Source organism: Pithys albifrons, chromosome 22 (genome assembly GCF_047495875.1).
Source record: "Pithys albifrons albifrons isolate INPA30051 chromosome 22, PitAlb_v1, whole genome shotgun sequence".
Taxonomy (NCBI): Eukaryota; Metazoa; Chordata; class Aves; order Passeriformes; family Thamnophilidae; genus Pithys; species Pithys albifrons.
The window spans coordinates 2,978,097-2,995,033 of record NC_092479.1 but is presented as its reverse complement, the minus strand read 5'-3'; the positions used below and the strand labels follow the sequence as shown (position 1 = coordinate 2,995,033).

Below are 16,937 nucleotides of genomic sequence, written 5' to 3'. Positions count from 1 at the left end.
GGGCAGGGGGGGATTTGTCCCCCTGAGAGCCACAGGACACACCTCTGGCACAGGGCAGGGAGGGCAGAGGGGGGTTTGCCCCCTGAGAGCCACAGGACACACCTCTGGCACAGGACAGGGAGGGCAGAGGGGGGTTTGTCCCCTGAGAGCCACAGGACACACCTCTGGCACAGGACAGGGAGGGCAGAGGGGGGTTTGCCCCCCTGAGAGCCACAGGACACACCTCTGGCACAGGACAGGGAGGGCAGAGGGGGGTTTGTCCCCCTGAGAGCCACAGGACACACCTCTGGCACAGGACAGGGAGGGCAGAGGGCGGGTTGTCCCTCTGAGAGCCACAGGACACACCTCTGGCACAGGACAGGGAGGGCAGAGGGGGGTTGTCCCCCTGAGAGCCACAGGACACACCTCTGGCACAGGACAGGGAGGGCAGAGGGGGGTTTGCCTCCCTGAGAGCCACAGGACACAGCTCTGGCACAGGGCAATGCCCTGAGGGCAGTTTGGTTTGTGTCCACCCCAGCACCTCTCATGGTGCTCCTGCCCCGGATTTATTCACCAGAGAAGTAAACTGGGACAGGAGATGTGCAGCTCCCTCCAGGGACAGGTGCAAAAGGGTCTGCAAAGCCACCAAGGGGGACATTTTATAAAGATCAATGCCTTGATTAGGATTTGGGGAGAGTTTGCCCTCCTGTGGTCCTGGAAACTTCCCCATGTGTTCCCACGGGCAGCAACATCTGCTGTGCCCCCTCAAAAAGGATCAGCCCCTTTGGTTTAGGCAGATAATGGGATCACCCAGGGCTCCATTGGATCAGATTAAACATGGATAAGGCCCAGAACCCTCTGCTTTGGAGAGGACTGAGATGAAGAGGCTGAGGAATACGTTGCCCCATGAACACTTTATTCCATCTTTGTGCAGGACAGGATCTCCCACAGCTGGTGCTGAGCCCTGGCCACTGTCCCATGGGCCATCCTGGGCATGTGACCTGCTGGATCCTGGCTCTGAACTTCCACTGAAGTCCCTCAAAGTCTCCTCTTGCCTTCCAGATTCCTCACATGATTCATATTCTGGCCCTCAGTTTCCACCAGAACTCATTGTGGCCCTTCTGCAAGTCATGGTAACATTTATCACAGCTAATTAAAGCACTTCATTAAGACATCTTGGCTCTGCCCCACCTCCAGCTCCTGCTTGGTGGCAGCTCCTCGAGGGTCTCATCTGTCCTCGTTGTCACCAACAAGGAGGTGTTTTCAGCACTGCAGACACAGGGGGGATTTTGGGGTGTGCTGGTTTAAAGGGGCAGGAGAAATGAGCCCAACTTGGGAGAGATTATCAGTCAGAGCTGCAATTTAACAACAATATTGCAATAAATATAATGGCACAAAGAGAAATTGGGTTTAACCCCCAAGCCCAGCAGTGTAACCCACCCCCTGGGGCACAAACACAGGGGGGTTTGGTGGCCCCTGTGCTGAGCCCCACGTGGTGCCCCTGAGGCCAAAGGACAAGGAAGGGACAAACCTGTTGGTGCAGATGATGGCACAGTCTGGTGGAGAGTGGGGGGCTCCTCCTGGCCAGGGTCTGCTCCTCTTCTTGATCCAATGAGTGGTCCCCCAGTCCCCAAACCCCAAGATTCCATCCCCTCAGGTTTGGGTGGGAGCCCCCAGTGCCTCCCCCAGGGCAGGGAGTTCCACACTGGGGGATCTGACTCTGGCAGTCAGGGGGGAGTTTGGAATGGTTGCTGGCCCATGGGCAGAGCTGAGCCCTCAGGTGGGTGTGGAGGTGCCAAGGAGTCCCTGCAGGGCAGTTCTCCCAGCTCCTCTGCCAGGCTTCTTTCCCAGCCAGCTCCCAGCCTGAGGGCTCAGCTGTGCCCTGGGCAGCTGCTGCCAATGGGCCATTGGGAACAGTTGCTGGGAATGAATGGAGGGGGGAGAATCCCCAGCTTTGGTCACCCCACACAGGGACAAACTGGTCCCACCTGCTGAACTGGGACAGGGATGAGGTTCTCCCAGGGAGCTCCTCCTGCCCCTGGGTGCCCTCTGCCCCTCAGTGCATCCCTCCTGGCACCTCTCCCGGGTGGAACCACCCACACACCCACTGTGGAGGACTTTGGTCCTCAAACACCTCAGGGCCACCAATCAGGGCACCCCAACCCTGTCCCCATTTGTGTCCCCAAGGGCCACTGGCACTCACTCCTCGGGATGGGCCACCAAAAACTCTTGCTAGTAAAGACTTCTCAACAGGATGATTTTCCCAGCCAAAGGTGCTCCCACAGATGTGTTCAAATCCCTGGGAATGAGCCCCTTCTGTGAGGAAGGACCCACCACCCCTGAGTGGTGAATGACCACCCTCTGCCAGTCTGATGTGGGCACAAATGGTGCCATTGCAGCCTTTGGAAATGGGGCAAACCCCCCAAAAATAGCCCTCCACGCTTTCCCTAACTGGGAACACCCCATCCAAACCCAGCCCCAACTGCTAAAAGGGATTTGAAAGGAAGAGCTGGAAGTGAACACCCAACAACTGCCTGATCTTCACCTGCCACCAGACTATAATTATGAAGAAATTAGCATATAAATCAATGTTTTTCTCTCGAAACTGGAAATCTTGAAGCAATGCAGGTGTTGCAAAGCAGCTGACAACTCTGAGACAACCAGAATACTTTTGTGATGGGGCACAAAAATCTTATGAAACCCAGTGACAACCAGAACTGGCTGGGGGGCCCAATGGGATGGTCTCTGGCTTTGGATGATTTTCTCTTGACAAGCTGCTCACTGGCTCTTCTTTCTGTTTCAGAGAAGCATGGTAGGAATAGAAAATATTTGCTTTTGTTAAGGAATAAATAAAAAAAATAAATCTCACAATCTGCTGTTTCATACTCTGCTTGTTCTCATGATCAGGATCTTCCATCTTAAAACCATCACAAGCCACCTAATCCATGTTTCTTCTTCTAACAAAACTGGCTTTCTGAGGGAGGTTGGGCTGTTTTTGCTCCACTGGTTCCTCTCCCTCCACAGCTGCTTTCCATGATGAGGTTTAACAAGGAAACAAAACAGTCCCCTCTCATTTTGCCAGTCTAAGCCAGGTTGAGGTTCCCTCCCTTCCCTGAGGTTTCTCTCACTTAACAGTAAAAATGTCCTTAAAATCATCAGGAGTCTCATTTGTTCCTTTTCTTCTCTGGAGAAGGCTGGGAGAGCTGGGGGGGCTCCCCTGGAGAAGGGAAAGTTCCAGGAAGACCTGAGAGCCCCTTTCAGGGCCTGAAGGGGCTCCAGGAGAGCTGGAGAGAGACTTGGGACAAGGGATGGAGGGACAGGACACAGGGAATGGCTTCCAACTGCCAGAGGGCAGGGATAGGGGGGATATTGGGAAGGAATTCCTGGCTGTGAGGGTGGGGAGGCCCTGGCACATCCCTGGAAGTGTCCAAGGCCAGGTTGGATGGGGCTTGGGGCAATCTGGGATAGTGGGAGGTGTCCCTGCCCACGGTAAGGAGTGGAATGAGATGAACTTTAAGGTCCCTCCCAATCCCATCTATTCTGGGATTCTATAATATAAACATCCCCCTAAAACAATTAAATGTAATTCTCTCCTCAGCCTCACTGGCTGATGAAGTTTTTTCTTCCTGATTTCCCAGCCTGGTGCCAGGACAGTTTGGCCTCCTCTGCTCCCCAGGGTTGCAGCTAAACCTCCTGAAGTCATGGACAGGACTATTTCTGGCCATAAATCCCAGAATCCCAGGATGGGTTTGGTTGGGAGGGACTTTAAAGCTCAGCTCCTTCCACCCCTGGGCAGGGACACCTTCCAGTGCTGGGAAGGCCCAGGGGATCCTGTTCCACCTGGGGATCAGCTGCTCAGATAAAACTGCTCAGCCTGTCCCAGGCCAGGTGTTCACAGAATCCTGAATGTCCTGAGCTGGGAGGGACCCACAAGGACCATCCAGTCCCACCCCTGGCCCTGCACAGACACCCCAACAATCCCACCCTGTCCCTCAGAGTGTTGCTCAAACCCTCCTGGAGCTCTGGCAGCCTCGGGGCTGTGCCCACTGCCCTGGGGAGCCTGGGCAGTGCCCACCACCCTCTGAGGGAAGAACTTTTCCCTGAGATCCAACCCAACCCTCCTGGCACAGCTCCAGCCATTCCCTGGGTCTTGTCATGGGTAACCAGAGAGGTGCTGCCCCTCCTGAAGAAGCTGCAGCCCCCAGTGAGGTCTCCCCTCAGGCTCCTCTTCTCCAGGCTGGACACACCAAATACCCTCAGCCACTCCTTGCATGGCCTCCCCTCCAGGCCCCTCCCCACCTTCCCAGCCTCCCTTGGATGCTCTTCAAGAGCTTCATACCCTTCTTACATTGTGGTGCCCAAAACTCCCCCAGTGTTGGGGGCACAGGGCTCGCCTGGGGACCCACCTTCCTGCACGAGTGGGTGATGCTGCTGTAGCTGTGCTTGGTGTGGTGGTCAGGGCTGTGGTCAGTGCTGTGGTCAGAGCTGTGGTCAGGGCTATGCCCAGTGCTGTGGTCAGGGTTGTGGTCAGAGCTGTGGTCAGTGCTGTGGTCAGGGTTGTGGTCAGGGCTGTGCCCAGTGCTGTGGTCAGGGTTGTGGTCAGGGCTGTGCCCAGTGCTGTGGTCAGTGCTGTGCCCAGTGCTGTGGTCAGGGTTGTGGTCAGAGCTGTGCCCAGTGCTGTGGTCAGGGTTGTGGTCAGAGCTGTGGTCAGAGCTGTGGTCAGTGCTGTAGTCAGAGCTGTGCCCAGTGCTGTGGTCAGGGTTGTGGTCAGGGCTGTGCCCAGTGCTGTGGTCAGGGCTGTGCCCAGTGCTGTGGTCAGAGCTGTGCCCAGTGCTGTGGTCAGGGTTGTGGTCAGAGCTGTGCCCAGTGCTGTGGTCAGGGTTGTGGTCAGAGCTGTGGTCAGTGCTGTGGTCAGGGTTGTGGTCAGGGCTGTGCCCAGTGCTGTGGTCAGGGCTGTGCCCAGTGCTGTGGTCAGAGCTGTGCCCAGTGCTGTGGTCAGGGTTGTGGTCAGAGCTGTGCCCAGTGCTCGGGGCTGTGCTTGGGACAGTGCCCAGTGCTCCCAGCCGTGCTCGGGGCTGTTCTCGGTGCTCCCGGCCGTGCTCGGGGCTGTTCTCGCTGCTCCCGGCCGTGCTCGGGGCTGCTCTCGGTGCTCCCGGCCGTGCTCGGGGCTGCTCTCGGTGCTCCCGGCTGTGCTCGGGGCCGAATGCCCCATCGAAGGTGACCTCCTCGGGGGCTCTGTGGGGCTCGGAGGAGGTCCCAGCCCCGCCCTGTCTGCGCTGACCATCGCTGGTCACCCCCGGGGCTGCCCCGCAGCGCTGACGGGCCGGCAGAGACTGAATGACCACCCTCACCCACCCCCCGGCCACCACTCCGGTCACCCACACCCAGGTCACTTACAGCAGTGTCACCCACACCTGGCCACCCACACCTGGTCACTCCTACCCTGTCACTCCACACCCGGCTCACCCACACCCAGGTCACCTACAGCAGTGTCACCTACACCTGGTCACCCACACCTGGGTCACCCACACCTGGTCACTCCATACACAGCTCACCCACACACGGGTCACCCACACTTGGGTCACTCCATACGCAGCTCACTCCCCACACCCAGGTCACCCCAAACATGGGTCACCCCACAGACACACAAAGGACTGAGATCACTCCTGTGTGGGGGTGCCAGTGGTGCATCACACGAGTGTGCAGGAGGCTGTGAGTGCACAGGTGTGTGAGCTCATGGGGGTTCGTGGGTAGCCCAGTGTGTGTGACTGTGTGAGTGTGCACGTGTGAGCTGCACAGGAACATGTGACATTGCACAGGAACGTGTGACATTGTACAGGAAGGTGTGACATTGCACACGGGTGTGTGACATTGCACACGAGTGTGTGACATTGCACAGGAACATGTGACATTGCACACGGGTGTGTGACATTGCACACGGGTGTGTGACATTGCACACGAGTGTGTGACATTGCACAGGAAGGTGTGACATTGCACAGGAGTGTGTGACATTGCACACAAGTGTGTGACATTGCACATGAGTGTGTGACATTGCACAGGAAGGTGTGACATTGCACACGGGTGTGTGACATTGCACACAAGTGTGTGACATTGCACACGAGTGTGTGACATTGCACACGGGTGTGTGACATTGCACACGAGTGTGTGACATTGCACAGGAAGGTGTGACATTGCACAGGAAGGTGTGACATTGCACAGGAGTGTGTGACATTGCACACGGGTGTGTGACATTGCACATGAGTGTGTGACATTGCACAGGAAGGTGTGACATTGCACAGGAGTGTGTGACATTGCACATGGGTGTGTGACATTGCACAGGAATGTGTGTGACATTGCACAGGAAGGTGTGACATTGCACAGGAGTGTGTGACATTGCACAGGAACGTATGACATTGCACAGGAATGTGTGACATTGCACAGGAGTGTGTGACATTGCACAGGAATGTGTGACATTGCACACGGGTGTGTGACGTTGCACACGGGTGTGTGACATTGCACACGAGTGTGTGACGTTGCACACGGGTGTGTGACATTGCACAGGAGTGTGTGACATTGCACACGAGTGTGTGCTGTTGCACACGAGTGTGTGCTGTTGCACACCACGGGGCAGCTGTGAGCAGCCCGCAGTGTGAGCAGCCGGCAGTGTGAGCAGCCCTCAGTGTGAGCAGCCGGCAGTGTGAGCAGCCGGCAGTGTGAGCAGCCGGCAGTGTGAGCAGCCCGCAGTGTGAGCAGCCGGCAGTGTGAGCAGCCCTCAGTGTGAGCAGCCGGCAGTGTGAGCGGCCCGCAGTGTGAGCAGCCCTCAGTGTGAGCAGCCCGCAGAACTCCGGATGCACAAGAACCGTTTATTGCCGGACAGCGCGCGCAGCCCGCGGGAGGGACGGACGGACAGGACAGATGGACGGACGGACAGACGGATAAATAAGGCAGGTGGCAGCCAGGGCGAGCTCGGGGGTTGGGGGGCAGCCGTGCACGGGGGTGGAGGGGCCGGGCTATCCCCGTTCGTGCTGCACCCCGGAGGAGCCACAGGCGGCCTCCCCGCCCCAGGCGCTGCTGATGCCGGAGTCCTGCTGCTCGTGGTCGGGGTCCTGCTGTTCGTGGCCGAGGTCTCGTTGCTCCCGCTGTTCGTGGCCGGGGTCCTGCTGCTCGTGGCCGGGGTCCCTCTGCTCCCGCTGTTCGTGGCCGGGGTCCCGCTGCTCGTAGCCGGGGTTGCGGTGCCCCAGAGCCAGGCGGCAGAAGCAGCCCCCCGGCGCCCCGGAGTAGTGGGCCAGGAGCGCAGCCACGCTGGTGAACTCGGCGTTGGAGTGCTGCCCTCAGCACCACGGAGGGGAGAGGGGAGAAGCAGAGGTGAGCCCCCCGAGCGGGCCATGCCGTGTGCCCACCCAGCTGTGCACCCCTGGACTGAGTGCACCAAACACCTGTGTAACTGTGTACAAGCCCAGCCACTCACCAAACACACCCCTGTGCTCCTGCACCAGGTACCCACAGGCTCAAGGCACCCACACACCTGGGCACAGGTGAACACCTGAATCAAAAACACTCATGCACCCATTACAGCTGTGTGTGTGTGCACTGATGTACCTGTGCATGTGTGTACAGATGTACCTGTGAAGCTGTGCAGGTGTGTGTATGGATGTACCTGTGCACCTGTGCACCTGTGTATCGATGTACCTGTGCACCTGTGCATGGATACACCTGCAGACCAAAGGCCTGTGACCAGTGGGGCTGTGACTCAAACACACCCCACACACCTGTGGGCCCTGTTCCTAATAAAACACCAGGCTTCATTTCCTCTCCAGTTCCCTCCCTTCTCCCCCACAGCGGCACAGAGAGATGGGAATAGGAGTTAAGGTGAGTTCATCAGGATTCTGCTGCTGCTTCACCCTCAGGGAGAGGAGCCCTTCCCCTGCTGGAGCACGGGGTCATTTTGCACAGGGCACACCAATACCCCAGAGCAGCTGTGCACAGCTGTACTAAATGCACACACTCACTGTGCCAAGTGTGTGTGCACAGCAGGACATCCCTGCCCTGGCACCCCAATACCCCAGAGCACCAATGCACAGCTGCCCTAAACACACTCACTGTGCCAAGTGTGTGTGCACAGCAGGACATCCCTGCCCTGGCACACCAATACCCCAGAGCAGCCCTGCAGAAATCCACTAAACACACTCACTGTGCCAAGTGCACATACACAGCAGAGCACCCTGCCCTGGCACACCAAAACCCCAGAGCACCAATGCACAGCTGCCCTAAACACACTCACTGTGCCAAGTGTGTGTGCACAGCAGGGCATCCCTGCCCTGGCACCCCAATACCCCAGAGCAGCCCTGCACAGCTGCACCCAATGCCCTTTCACCCAGCGCATCCCCCACAGACACGTCACTGGCACTTCCCCGGGTGTGACCCCGCAGCGAACACCCACCCCCGTGTGCCCACCCCCTGTGTGCCCACCCCCTGCCCCACCCCCGGCCGTGCAGCCCCGACTCACCTCCACGCAGAACCTGCCCTGCTGTGTCCTCACCAGGCCGTAGGGCACGACCCCGCAGGGTGCCCGCACCCAGAGGCACCAGCGCTTGGGCAGCCCCGGCTCGGCGCGCAGCAGGAACGCCCCGGGCACGTCCCGCCGCAGCAGCGCGACCCCCGCGTCCCTGGGGACCAGTGCAGGGTGGGCACAGGGGCCAGGGGGGTGGGCACGGGGTCCAGGGAGTGAGGTGGGCACAGGGGTGGAGGGGAGTGAGGTGGGCACAGGTGGGTTGGGGGGTGGTGAGGTGGGCACAGGAGTGGAGTGAGGTGGGCACAGGGGTGGGGCGGAGTGAGAAGGGCACGGAGTGGAGGGACGGTGAGGTGGGTGCAGATGGCAAGAGGTGGGCACAGGGTGTGGAGGGTGGGCACAGGCTGTGGGGTGGTGGGCACAGGGGCCAGGGGGTGAGGTGGGCGTAGGGGTGGAGGGTCATTGAGGTGGACACAGGGATGGGGAGTGGTGAGGTGGGCACGGGGGTGGAGGGGCAGCGAGGTGGGCACAGAGGGTGGAGTGGATGGCAGGGTGGGCACAGGTGGCGAGGCGAGGCCCACCCGCCCTCACCTGGCGATGCCGGCGAACGCCCACACGCTCTCGGCGAGGACATTCTCGTTCTCGGGCAGGAGGGCCAAGCTCCTCACGCCTTTGCTCTCCCAGCCGGCCGTGGCTGCAGAGCCCGTCAGTCCCCTCTGTGCCCCCCATCCTGGCACTGCGTGTGCCTCCCAAACCCTCCATCTTGGCGCTGTGTGTGCCCCCAGCCCCGGGTGCCCCCCAAGCCTCCCACGCTGGCGCTGTGTGTGCCCCCAGTCCCGGGTGCCCCCAAGCCTCCCATCCTGGCACTGTGTGTGCCCCCCAAGCCCCCCACGCTGGCGCTGTGTGTGCCCCCCAAGCCCCCCACGCTGGCGCTGTGTGTGCCCCCAGCCCCAGGTGCCCCCAAGCCCCCCATCCTGGCTCTGTGTGTGCCCCCAGCCCCGGGTGCCCCCAAGCCCCCCATCCTGGCTCTGTGTGTGCCTCCCAAGCCCCCCACGCTGGCGCTGTGTGTGTCCCCCAAGCCCCCCATCCTGGCTCTGTGTGTGCCCCCAGCCCCGGGTGCCCCCAAGTCCCCCATCCTGGCTCTGTGTGTGCCTCCCAAACTCCCTATCCTGGCTCTTTGTGTGCCCCCCAAGCCCCCCCCCCCACGCTGGCGCTGTGTGTGCCCCCAGCCCCGGGTGCCCCCCAAGCCCCCCACGCTGGCGCTGTGTGTGCCCCCAGCCCCGGGTGCCCCCAAGCCCCCCATCCTGGCTCTGTGTGTGCCCCAGCCCCAGGTGCCCCCAAGCCTCCCATCCTGGCTCTGTGTGTGCCCCCCAAGCCCCCCCCCACGCTGGCGCTGTGTGTGCCCCCAGTCCCGGGTGCCCCCAAGCCCCCCACGCTGGCGCTGTGTGTGCCCCCAGCCCCAGGTGCCCCCAAGCCTCCCATCCTGGCTCTTTGTGTGCCCCCCAAGCCCCCCCCCCCCCCCCACGCTGGCGCTGTGTGTGCCCCCAGCCCCGGGTGCCCCGTGGCACTCACCGCTGTCGCGGGGCGGGTGCAGCTGCCCGTCGGCGCCGCAGTCGCGATAGGCTCCCGAGCGCAGCACTTTGCTCCGGATCGCTTTCTTGCGCACCAGCACCGGGGAGCAGTAGGGGTTGCCCGGGCGCCACAGCCCCGCTCTGCCCTCACCCTCGGGCCGGCGATCCTGGCACGGGGGGATGGAGGGGATGGGAGAGGGGTCTGGGGGCTCCGGGGGGGCAGAAACACCAGGCGGGGAAGGGAGGGGGGAAAAGGCGGCACCGAGAAACGCAGCGCAGAGAAAGCGCAACACCAAAAGTGTGACAGCAAAGCAGCAGGAGGGGGAAAGGCTGGGAGGGAAACGCTGGGGGGAAATTGCAGCACCAAAAGTGCCGTGCAAAGCATCATCCAGGAAAAATCCTGGGGGAAAAACATGCAGCACCAAAACTGGAACAGGAAAAATTGCAACGCCAAAAATGCTGTGCAAAAAAACTTGTGCAACGAAAGTGCTGTGCAAAAATTGCTGTGGAAAAATGTTGCTACGCAAGAAACTGCTGTGCAAAAAAATTGTGCAAATAAACTGGTGTGTAAAAAAATTGCTGTGCAAGAAACTTGTGCAAAAAAATTGCTGTGCAAAAAAATTGTGCAAAAAAACTGCTGTGCAAAAAAATTGTGCAAATAAACCGCTGTGTAAAAAAAAGTGCAAAAAACTTGTGAAAAAAATCTGCTATGAAAAAACGTGCTGTGCAAAAAAATCTGCTGTGCAACAAAACTATTGTGCAAAAAACTGCTGGGCAAAAAAAACTGCTGTGTAAAAAAATTGTTGTGCAGAAAATTGTTGTGCAAAAAATTGTTGTGCAAAAAAACCTGCTGTGCAAAAAATCTGCTGTGTTAAAAGCTGCTGTGCAAACATGCCCGATGCCAAATTCCAGGCAGGAAAAGGCCGTCAAGGAAAAGCCAGTTAATAAAAGAGATTGTGTGAAGTGAGGACGGGCTGCTCAGGGTGGGCCCTGCAAAACGGGCTGGGCAAAAACGTGCCCTTCAAAAAGGGGCTGTGTGAGAAACGCTGCCCTGACACCCCTGGGCAAAGAGGAGGGGCAAGAAAATGCCAGGCTGGGGGAAAAACCTGCGTAAAAATGTTTACACCGGGTAAAAATGTGCTTTTGGGGGACGTGCTGTGCAAAGGGCAGTGAAAGGAAAGGCCGGGCAAGACCCGCCCAGGAAAATGGGGGGCAAAAAAAAGGGCTCAGCCAAAAGCACCAGGAACAACACGTTGTTGTGGAAGAAATGAGGCTGTTCTGTGCAGGGCCAGGAGTGGGGCTTTGGTGAGCTTGGTGGGTCCTTTCCAGCTTGGAATATTCTGTGGAATGGTGTGCAAGGGTGTGAGAGAAGCTGAGCCAGACACTGTGCAAAGATGGGCAGTGCAAAAAGGGCTGTGCAAAGGTGGGCAGTGCAAAGGTGGGCTGTGCAAGAACAGGCTGTGTAAAAATGGGCTGTACAAAAATGGGCTGAGCAGGAACAGGTTGTGCAAAAATAGGCTGTGCACGAACAGGTTGTGCAAGAACGGGCTGTGCAAAAATGGGCTGTGCAGAAACTGGCTGTGCAACAACATGGTGTGCAAAAACAGGCTGTGCAAAGATGGGCTGTGCAGAAACAGGCTGTATAAAAATGGGCTGTACAAAAATGGGTTGTGCAAGAACATGGTGTGCAAAAAGGGCTGTGTAAGAACAGGCTGTGCAAGAATGGGCTGTACAAAATGGGCTGTGCAGGAACAGGTTGTGCAAGAACGGGCTGTGCAAAAATGGGCTGTGCAGAAACAGGCTGTACAAAAATGGGCTGTACAAAAATGGGTTGTGCAAGAACATGGTGTGCAAAAACGGGCTGTGCAAAGGTGGGCTGTGCAACAACACGTCGTGCAGAAAGAGCTGTGGAAAAAGGGGCTGTGGAAGAACAGGCTGTGCAAGAACGGGGCGTGCAAGAACCGGCCTTGCAAAGGTGGGCTGTGCAAAGATGGGCCATGCAGGAATGGGCTGTACAAGAAGGGGCTGTGCAAGAAGGGGCTGTGTAAAAATGGGCTGTGCAGAAACTGGCTGTGCAACAACATGGTGTGCAAAAACAGGCTGTGCAAAGATGGGCTGTGCAAAGATGGGCTGTGCAGGAACAGGTTGTATAAAAATGGGCTGTACAAAAATGGGTTGTGCAAGAACATGGTGTGCAAAAACGGGCTGTGCAAAGATGGGCTGTGCAGAAAGGGCTGTGGAAAAAGGGGCTGTGCAAGAATGGGCTGTGCAAGAACATGGTGTGCAAGAATGGGCTGTGCAAGAACAGGCTGTGCAAGAATGGGCTGTGTAAAAAGGGCTGTGCAAGAACAGGCTGTGCAAGAACATGGTGTGCAAGAATGGGCTGTGTAAAAATGGGCTGTGCAAGAACAGGCTGTGCAAGAACGGGGCGTGCAAGAACCGGCCTTGCAAAGGTGGGCTGTGCAAAGATGGGTCGTGCAAAAGCACTCACGCAAAACGCCACGCAGGGGAACGCTGCCCAAATCCCCGTGGGGAAAGCGGCGCGCACACAAAGGGCTGTGGGGCAGCGCCCCGGGCAGGGGCCGTGGGTGGCACCACCCCCGCACCTACCCCCGAGCCCAGGGAGCCGAGCCCGGCGGGCACGGGCAGGCGGCGGAACGAGACCAGGGCGTTGACGTTGCGAGACACCTCGTCGGGGTTGAGGGGCTCCCGCAGCACCCCCGGCCCCGCGGGGTCCCCCTCGCCCACCTGCTCCTCGGGGTGCGCCAGGAGGTGGCCCAGCTGGAAGCAGCGGCAGAGCAGGAGGTGCAGGGTCTGGACCTGCGGGAGGCGGGAGACGCTGCGTGCAAATATTAAAAATGACGGTGACTGGGGGCTCTAAGGGGGGTGGGGGGCTGAGGCACCACCTCTGCCGGGAGCCCCACGAAGAGGTGGCAGAAGAGGGCGCTGGGGGGGCTCAGGGGGTTCCGGGCCACGAAGGCGAACTGGCGCTCGGCGGGGCGGCAGGTGCTGAACAGGATCCGGCGCAGGGCGTGGGCCATCAGCAGAGTCTGGGGGCGAGCGCGGGGCTCAGGGGGACCCGGCACGCCCGGACACCCCCAGGGTCAGCCCTGTTTGCCCGGAAGGTTGCATCCCAACTTACAAATGCAAAGTAGGTTCCCCAGCAAAAAGCTCAGAGGTGCAGCCCACCCAAAATACCTTTCCAGCAGCACCCAGAACCCACGAACATCCCCAGCAGTCCCGACCATCCCCCAGGGCCTCTGACCCGCCTCCAGCACCCCTGACCGCCATCCCCAGCATCCCTGATCCCCCCCAGCATCGCTAACCCCCCTCCCCAGCACCTTTGATCCGCCCCCCAGCATCCCTGACCCCTGCCCAGCATCTCTGATCCCCCTCCCCCGCACTCCTGACCCCCTCTCCAGCACCCCGATCCCCTCCCTAGCCTCCTGATCCCCCCTCCAGCCCCCTGATCCCCTCTCTAGCCCCCCTGACCCCCTCCCCAGCCCCCTGACCCCCTCCCCAGCCCCCGACCCTCCCTCTCCAGCCCCTCATACCTCCTCCCCAGCCCCCTGACCCCCTCTTCAGCCCCCTGATCCCTCCCTCTCCAGCCCCCTGACGCCCCTCGACCCCACCCCCGCCCCCTGACCCCTCCCCAGCCCCCTGACCCCTCCCCACCCCCGTGACTCCCTCCCCAACTCCCTGACCCCTCCCCAGCCCCCCTGATCCCCTCCCCAGCCCTCCCGGCCCCCTCTCCAGCCCCCTATATCCCCTCTCCAGCCCCGCCCCCCCCTCCCCAACGCCCCGACCCCTCCCCACCCCCCCTACCTCCCCGTCAGCACCGTAGACCTTCAGCCCCTGTAAGCTGAACTTCAGCACCACCGACCTCCTCCTGGGACAGTCCTGTCCGGGGGAGATGTGGCACTGGGGGGGCCGAGCTGTGCCACCCGGGGGTCCCCCTCATTATTCAGGGTCCCCCCATTCCCAGCGAGGGGAGCAGTGGGAGATGCCCGACCTTCAGTGCCCGCAGCTGCTCCTCCAGCCGCCCCACCTGCTGCTGCAGCTCCAGGTCCTCCACCACGAAGGAACCCACGTACTGGGGGGGGCAAAACCCCACCCGTGTCAACAACAACCCACCCGTGTCAGCAACAACCCACCCGTGTCAGCAACAACTCCCCCCCCCGATGCTGCAATCGCTGCCCCCCAGGGCACCCAGCCCACCCTGAGATGATGTTTTGGGCGGTTGTGGGGATGCAGCCGCACCCAAAGCTCATCTTGGGCTGTGTCCCCCCCCCGCCCTGGCTAAGTCACCTCTGCTGGCCTGGTGACACCCCGGGCTCGCTGCTGGGGGGCCGCAGGGTCCGGGCCCCGCCCGTTCGAGGGTTTCTTCTTCATGGCACTGCGGTTTGGGGGGTGAAGGCTGCGTCAGGGTGGGGTTAAACAGCTCCGGCGCCACATCTGAACTATCCCGAGCCCCCCGGGGTGGTGGTGCTGGGCAAGCGCTGGGAGCCCGGATCTGGTCCCTGGTCCCCGTCCCTGCGAGGAGGGAGGGGACAGACACAACCTGCCCCCACTCTCCCCCGTTTCCAGCCCCTGCACGGAGCTCCCCACGTCCTGACGCCAATGCAGATGTCCCCAGGTGCTGTCCCCGACACGAGGGTCCTTCCATACCGGCCCAGTAAAAGGTCCCAAAGTCCTGACCCCTATCCCAATATGAGGATCCTCAAACCCCAGACCCAGCACAAGGGTCCCCACATCCCAGCCCGCTGTGACCTGTTCCCCTGTGGCCCCAGGGGCCATGCAGGGCTCCCCACAGCCTGACCCTGACCCCAGGGTGAAGGTCCCGGTGTCTCAACCCTAACCCCAACCCCAACCCCAACCCCACGGTCCCGGCATCCCGACCCCAAGGGCGATGTGAGGGTCTCTGTGCCCACCCCCGAGGGTCCCTCTGCCCGCCCCCGAGGGCCCTTGTGCCCACCCCCGAGGGTCCCGTACCCTGCCCCGAGGGTCCCTCTGCCCGCCCCCGAGGGTCCTTGTGCCCACCCCCGAGGGTCCCTGTGTCCTGCCCCGAGGGTCCCGTGTCCTGCCCCGAGGGTCCCGTGTCCTGCCCTCGAGGGTCCCTGTGCCCACCCCCGAGGGTCCCGTGCCCTGCCCCTGAGCTCCACGCGAGGGTCCCATGTCCCCACCCGAGCAGGATGCCGGCAGTCCCCATGTCCCACGTCGCCACTCGAGCAGGATGCCGGCAGTCCCCAAGTCCCGAGCCCGATGGCGACATGAGGGTCCCCAGATTCCAACCCCAAAGGTGATGGATGGAGTCCCCACATCCCACCCCCAAATGTACCCCGGGTGATCCCTGCAACCCGAGCACACAGCCCTGACCCCCAGCGAGGTGCACAACCCAGACTCCAGCAAGATTTTCAGGGTTCCCATCCCATCCTGCCGCCGCTACCCCCGTCCCTTTCCCCGCTGCCCCCGCAGCACCGACCCCCCCAGGGCTGCCCTTCAGGGGTCCCTAAAGCACCGGCGATGGGGCAGCAGGTCTGGGGGTGCTTTGTCGGCCAGGGCACCCACCGAGAGCTGCGCCGGCCCCTCCGCAGACACCCAAAGGTGGTTTGTGCCCCGCAGCCCTCGGGCTGAGACCGGCGCAACTCGTGTCACGGAGCCGCAGCCCCCGGGCGCAAACACAGAAGGGGGTCCGGCTGTACCAGGGGCAGCCCAATGAGGTGTGTTTGGGGGTCCCTCCGGGGCCGCCCCCCGGGTGCAAACACAGAAAGGGGGTCCGGCTGTACCAGGGGCAGCCCAATGAGGTGTGTTTGGGGGTCCCCCGCTACGAGCGCGGGTTCGCCCCTCTCCTTCCCGGCGCAATTTGGGGGGTCTCCCCCCCTCCCCCAGCCAATCCGCGGGCAGGCAGCCCCCAAGCCCCGCCCCCCTTTTCCCACGCTCATTCCTCAGTGGAGCCCCCCGGCCCAGGGGCCACCCTGGGGGTCCCCAAGGGAGGGATGCTGACCCCGAAATTTGGGGTGCGCGCTGTGACAGCGGGCACGGCGCATCCCCAGGGACCCCCATCCATCCCGCTGGGCCCCCCCCCGGCTCACGGGCAGCTCTCGCTTGGATGGCTCCGCAGAAACGCAGGTGAAAAATCCCCGGTGCTGCGGCGGCTCCCGGCCTTGGCTGGCTGTTCTCCCTCCCCGGCGCAGGGATCGGGATGGATGCTCGGCCCGGGGGCGTCAGGGCCTCGCCGCCAGCCGGGCCCCGGCGAGCCCGAGCCCACCGAGCCCACGCCGGGCAAGGGGCAGGCAGCGAACTCCCATTTCCTGCCTCCGATCTGCCCGCGATGAATCACCGCAATTTTCCTCCCCGGGTCTCTCCGTTTCTTGGAAGAGACGGCGAGCAGGAGCTCTCGCTCCGGCTTTTTGGAAAACGCGGCTGCTGCAGCCGATTTTCTCTCTCTTTCCCCCTCTGTCTCCTCCAGCGCGCCCCGCGGAGCAGCGATTTCCAACCCCGGCACGCACACACGTGGCCCCTCCTGGCTCGCCACCCCCTGCCCTGATGCTCAGACCATTCTCACCCCAATTTCTACATTCCCTGGGGAGTTGTGCCCACTGCTGCCTGCTTTCGCTGGAAAAAAGATGAAGAGGGATGGCTCTGACCTCAGTGCAAAGCACCCACATAACCGAGAGCTCCCCAGAACTCTCCGCTCAGCCGAAGCGAAGCCCCCAACCTGAGCTCGGCTCCTGGAGTGGGAAAGCAGCAGTTTGGGGAGGAGATGGGGTGTAACACTCTGGGATGCATCCAGAAATCCCTGTCTCGTGTCCCAGGGGTCCCAAAGGTGGCAGAAAAGGGTCCGAGGGGCAGCGTTCACACCTTGGGGCAGCGCCGGC

At 61.1% G+C, this 16,937-nt stretch overlaps 1 protein-coding gene across 4 annotated transcripts; it reads right to left on the bottom strand.

Moving 5' to 3' along the window:
* Window positions 1–6,829: 6,829 nt before the first annotated feature.
* On the bottom strand, window positions 6,830–16,711 carry SH2D5 (SH2 domain containing 5). Of its 4 annotated transcripts, none has more exons than XM_071575669.1 (10): window positions 16,625–16,711; window positions 14,368–14,592; window positions 14,072–14,152; window positions 13,885–13,959; window positions 12,966–13,109; window positions 12,670–12,879; window positions 10,061–10,226; window positions 9,080–9,182; window positions 8,486–8,645; window positions 6,830–7,304 (listed from the first exon to the last, which is right to left on the bottom strand). In XM_071575669.1, exons 2-10 carry the CDS (start codon window positions 14,449–14,451, stop codon window positions 6,990–6,992), a joined length of 1,338 nt encoding a protein of 445 aa, XP_071431770.1. In that variant the 5' UTR covers window positions 14,452–14,592; window positions 16,625–16,711; the 3' UTR covers window positions 6,830–6,989. The 4 variants fall into 4 exon arrangements, with proteins under 4 accessions (XP_071431770.1, XP_071431769.1, XP_071431771.1 ...); XM_071575668.1 differs by lacking the exon at window positions 16,625–16,711 and adding an exon at window positions 16,152–16,614; XM_071575670.1 differs by lacking the exon at window positions 16,625–16,711 and adding an exon at window positions 16,152–16,614 and having other exon boundaries at window positions 14,368–14,455.
* Window positions 16,712–16,937: the final 226 nt, after the last annotated feature.